The following is a 5,505-nucleotide window of genomic DNA, read 5'->3' as shown; positions in this document are numbered from 1 at the left end:
AATGACTAGAAGAAACCAAACTGTCATCTCCCAGTTCCTTCTCCTGGGTCTGCCTATTCCCCCAGAGCACCAGCAACTGTACTATGTCCTGCTGCTGTCCATGTATCTCATCACTGTCCTGGGAAACCTCATCATCATCATCCTCATTCTTCTGGACTCCCATCTCCACACACCCATGTACTTGTTTCTCAGTAATTTATCCTTTGCTGACCTCTGCTTTTCCTCTGTCACAATGCCCAAGTTGTTGCAGAACATGCAAAGCAAAGTTCCATCTATTCCTTATGCAGGTTGCCTGGCACAAATATACTTCTTTCTGTATTTTGGAGACCTTGGAAATTTCCTCCTTGTTGCCATGGCCTATGATCGCTATGTGGCCATCTGCTTCCCCCTTCATTACATGAGCATCATGAGCCCCAGGCTCTGTGTGAGTCTGGTGCTGCTGTCCTGGGTGCTGACCACCTTCCATGCCATGCTACACACCCTGCTCATGGCCAGATTGTCATTCTGTGAAGACCATGTGATCCCCCACTACTTTTGTGATATGTCTACTCTGCTGAAAGTGGCTTGTTCTGATACCCATGATAATGAATTAGCAATATTTATATTAGGGGGCCCTATAGTTGTACTCCCTTTCCTTCTCATCATTGTATCTTATGCAAGAATTGTTTCATCCATCTTCAAGGTCCCTTCTTTTCAAGGCATCCGTAAAGCCTTTTCTACCTGTGGGTCTCACCTGTCTGTGGTGTCACTGTTCTATGGGACAGTCATTGGTCTCTACTTATGTCCTTCAGCTAATAACACTTATGTGAAGGAGACCATCATGTCTTTAATGTACACAATGGTGACTCCCATGCTGAACCCCTTCATCTACAGCCTGAGGAATAGAGACATAAAAGATGCACTAGAAAAAATATTGTGCAAAAGACAAATTCCCTCCTTCCTATGATGGTAATACTTCAGATTTTCATATAATTTCTTCTAGAAAATATTAATATTGTGATGTTGCTACAAAATTTTCCTCACCATGGATGCCTCTGTTTAAAGGTCCCACAATATAACATTTTACAACAGTAGTTAGAAGTTTATGTGAGGAGTTGAATTCTGGAAGGACCTGAATTTGGAGGACCTGAATATGTACACTTTGTCTTGTCCAGGTGATCCTGGAAACAGTAGTGTAGAATTAAAGTCATATCTCTAATCACCATGGTTCTATATCTTAATTTACTCCATTTTATCATTTTGTACAAATGCCAGCTTTGATTGTACTCTATAATCTCAGATCTGTACTCTATAAACTCGGATCAATACTTAATAATATCCAAGTATCTCAACTTTAGAGCTTTTTCAATCTTATACATGTTATTTCTACAATTTGTCATTAAATAATTGCATCACTTAATTCCCTAGACTGTATGTTTATTGTGTTGTCTCAAGTATTTTTCTAGCAGAGATGTTTGTTGACTGTTCCCACTAATGTCTAGAAGCTTATAAAATTCTCAAAAGTAAATATCTTTAAGAGGATGAAAAAGATAAGGAGAGAGTATTCATCGAGCTCTCCAAGTTTTTAATAACTATTAACTGTTCATAGACTATGGGAGTGGCTAGCTACCATCTTTCATTAGTAGTGTATTTATAGCCAATCTCACCAGCTTCCAACCGATAGATTTAAACCTATATTTACATGAAATGTTAGTTAATCTCAATAAGTCACAAAACAAAATGAATAGTTATGAATGTGAACAACAATTTCTGGAGAGGAGAGGTATGACAGAAATGGTAAGAAAGTAAGAGATGAGAGTTATTGTGTAGATGTGTGAGATTATCAGAAAATCGTCTAAAAAATAAATTATAGTGACCCTTAAAGAAAGCCACAACTGCTCACAATACAAGATCACTGTATTGTGGGGAGCCCTGCCTCAATGTCTACAGCAGCAGTGCAGATACTGCATTCTATGTCCAGGTAACATCACAGGAAAGGAATTGGAGAGATTACAAGAATGAGAATTTCAGGAAGTCTGCTGGGTGACTGTTTTCTTAGAAATGTCTGCTTTAACAAGGCCTGAAGCATGACAATATCAGTAGACACACTAATACAAGAGATAGCAAAAGTTTTACAGGGTCCCGCTCCAGATAAAAAGCTACAGACAGCTAATGACTACTAAGAAAGTGAAAATTAGGTTCTCCCAGAGATGAGTCCCCTGATTGACTGTCCAATAAAAAACTTTTAGCCTTGAAACGATATCTACTCAAGCAACAAACATGAGCTCAGCAGGTTGTGCTTACATAGTTTTGCTAGGTAGAGAGACTGACAGACAGAAGTAGATAGATAGATAGATAGATAGATAGATAGATAGATAGATAGATAGATAGATAGATAGATAGATAATAACAATAAAAAAGAAAAAGAGGCTATTGCTTTGAGAGTGGATTGGAGGGAGGAAAAGAAAGGGGAAAGTGATGTATTTACTTTTTAATAACAAATTTTAAAATATAACAATTTTACGCCGACCTGCGGGACAGTCAAACAGGGTCTGGAGATCACCTGTGGAGAGAATGAGGGACAAGAAATACAAAGAACAGACAGCAAGTCAGAAGGCCTGAACAAGCTGACAAATTTTTTATTATTCCCACACAGGTTATATACTCATAGAAGCAGGATATGGGATAAGGAGGGTGATGTAGGATCGCATTATGTCTGCGGGAATGCACCTGTTCCCAAAAGCAGAATATTGGCTAGATAATAAGTTCAGCAGGAGGAACAGAACAGAATGGATTGCTAAGTACCTGTCCACAAGATCTATAGCTATTTGTTCTCAACTGTGCTAGTACTTTCCCACAGAGGCCAAAACTTTGTGCAAATAAGCACATATGGCTGACGAGGTACTTTCCCACAGAGGCTAAGACTTTGTGCCACTAAGCACTTATGGCTGACAAGGCAGTAAAGCAGTTACTGTTCCAGCAATGTTGCTCCCAACACAATTTGATAATAATGAAATAATAATAGTAGAGTGTCAACCACCATCATGCCATACATCAAGGTTGGGCAGAAGGTACCCAAAGACATGCCCATTGGGTGGACCCATCTGCAACAGGAGCCACTACAATGTGCAAATATGTGGTGGAGAGATGGGAGAGAAAAAGAAACTTAATGAATTGAGCACTATAAAAAGAGAAGGAACTGGAGACTTGAGGGTAGAGAGAGGAATCGCCTGAAATGAATAGCCTGCCCTGTCACTGAGGCCATAGTGAAGCTCCAGCCTGTGCTGCCATGTCTAGGTCTGTAGTCATGTAGCAGTAGTGGGTCTGTGTCAATGTTTGTGGCTCATGTTACCAGCAAAGGTCATTTCAAACATTCCTGATCTGGGCTGGCACCTGAATGGTGACTTTCAAGAGCTGTGCAGAGTTGGCCACACCCTCGCTGCCTTCAGAAATCTGGAAAAAATTCCCACCCCTCAACAGCTACTGCACTCCGGAGAAAAGGTCCTGCACCAGACCCTGCACCAAGCCCTGCACCAGGCCCAGCACCATGATCATGCAATAGAACTGTGTCTGGTGGTGGAGGCACAGGTGAGCCAGCTCTGAGCCCATGAGTGTGGGAGAGCCTGCCTTGTCATCCCTTTGCCATAAGGTGGTGTAGGCTAGGGAAAGATGCCCACCTCACTCCTCACTACCTGAAGCTGGAGAGATGGCCCCAAGATGCTGAGAGTAGGAGAGCTGGCTCTACCCCTCATTGGCTGCAGGATACATGAGAGAGGGGCCATGCACCTCATCTGGGTAGCACAGTAGATCTGGAACTTCTGGCATGAGCACCAGTGTGCTGGCCCCAAGAGCATGAGAGCTGGAGAGTTATTTCTATCCTTTGCTGGTTGTGGTATTGGGTGACCTAGCTGGAACAGTGCTGGAGACCACCCTAGTGGTTTGGATGCAAGAAAGCTGATAGACTGACCAACTCAGCTGCAATACAGACCCAGTTCCAAAGCTTTGAGTTGGCCCACCCTAACATCTACCCCATCTTTGAACTGTGAAAGCATATGAAGGGGCTGGCACTTCAGAACCAAGGCTGAAGAATCTCCATGACACAGGGCAACAATGGGATATCCAGGAGTCCATGTAGGATCCAGTATTGGTAGTGTAGCAGAAGCCAGAGTCCTCAAACCAGACCAATGACTCATCCCAAAAAACATTTGAAAGCCAAGATGTGTAAACAAACGGGTACACTCTGTGACAAACTACAATTTCCACAGAGTGACATTTGTTTTGTTTTAATTCCTTTTTTTTCTGTTTTCTTTTGTGAGGAGAGGTTGCATGGGCAGAGGGTTGATACAAAGGGATGGGGAGATGAGTAGGGTTGAGGTGCATAATGTGAAAGTCACAAAGAATCAATAAAAAGTTAAAATAAAATATTAATAGATACTACCCATTTGTATCTTTCCTGGGCATATTTTCAAAGAACTCTATATCCTACCACAGAGATACTTGCTCCTCACACATGTTCATTGTTGCTCTATGTACAGTAGCCAGGAAATGGAAATTTCCTAGATGCCCATCAATTGATGGGTGAATAATAAAAATGTGGGCATTTACATAAATGTGTACTATTTTTCAGCTGTTAAGAAAAAATGAAATCATGCAACTTGTAGATAAATGCACAGGGTTTGAAACAGTCATTTTAACTGAGGTGACCCAGACTCAGAAAAACACCTTTTCAGCTATTTATTCTCAATTTTGTGTTTTTCTTATGAGACTTACCTATCCATTCATTAGCTACTTGTTGATAAGATTATTTGGGTTTTTGATGTTTGGTTACTTCCAGTTATTTATATAGCTTAGATAGTCACATAGGCTTAATATGTAGTTGGAAAAGATTCACCCATTCTGTAGACATTCGCTTTACTCTGCAGATTGTCTCTTAGTTGTACAGAAGATTTTGAATTTCATATATCACATTTGTCAATTCTTGCGATTATTTTCTGCATTGTGGGAATCCTTTTCAAAAGTCCCAGCCTGTGCATATTTATACCTTAAAGTGTTTTATTTAACTTCAAATAACAGTTTCAAAGTTTAGGGTTACATAGATAGACAGACAGACAGACATACAGACAGACAGATAGATAGGTAGATAGATGCACATAATCTAAGATCAGGGCTGGAAAAAATGGCTCAGCATATATAAACATGTACTTTCTTGCAAAGGACCTGAGTTTGGTTCCAAACATCCACAGAGCGATGCTCAAAAAGGCTGTAACTCCAGGTCCAAGGACATCTGATGGCTCTGATGTTGAGGGAATTCACACACATGGCACATATGTACATAGATACACCTTGTCTTAGTCAGGGTTTCTATTCCTGCACAAACATCATGACCAAGAAGCAAGTTGGGGAGGAAAGGGTTTATTCAGCTTACATTTCCACATTGCTGTTCATCACTGAAAGAAGTCAGGACTGGAACTCAAGCAGGTCAGGGAGCAGGAGCTGATGCAGAGGCCATGGAGTGATGTCTTTTAC

The 5,505-nt window shown here is 41.0% G+C and overlaps 1 protein-coding gene across 1 annotated transcript; it reads left to right on the top strand.

Annotated features, from left to right (window-relative positions):
* Nucleotides 1-947, top strand: LOC110288121 (olfactory receptor-like protein I9). The gene has a single exon (XM_021154560.1). It carries the CDS (start codon nucleotides 2-4, stop codon nucleotides 944-946), a length of 945 nt encoding a protein of 314 aa, XP_021010219.1. The 5' UTR covers nucleotide 1; the 3' UTR covers nucleotide 947.
* The last annotated feature ends 4,558 nt before the right edge of the window (nucleotides 948-5,505 follow it).

This window comes from Mus caroli, unplaced genomic scaffold, assembly GCF_900094665.2.
Source record: "Mus caroli unplaced genomic scaffold, CAROLI_EIJ_v1.1 scaffold_13076_1, whole genome shotgun sequence".
NCBI lineage: Eukaryota > Metazoa > Chordata > Mammalia > Rodentia > Muridae > Mus > Mus caroli.
Note: the sequence above shows the minus strand (reverse complement) of the source record. Positions and strands in the feature narration are given on the sequence as shown.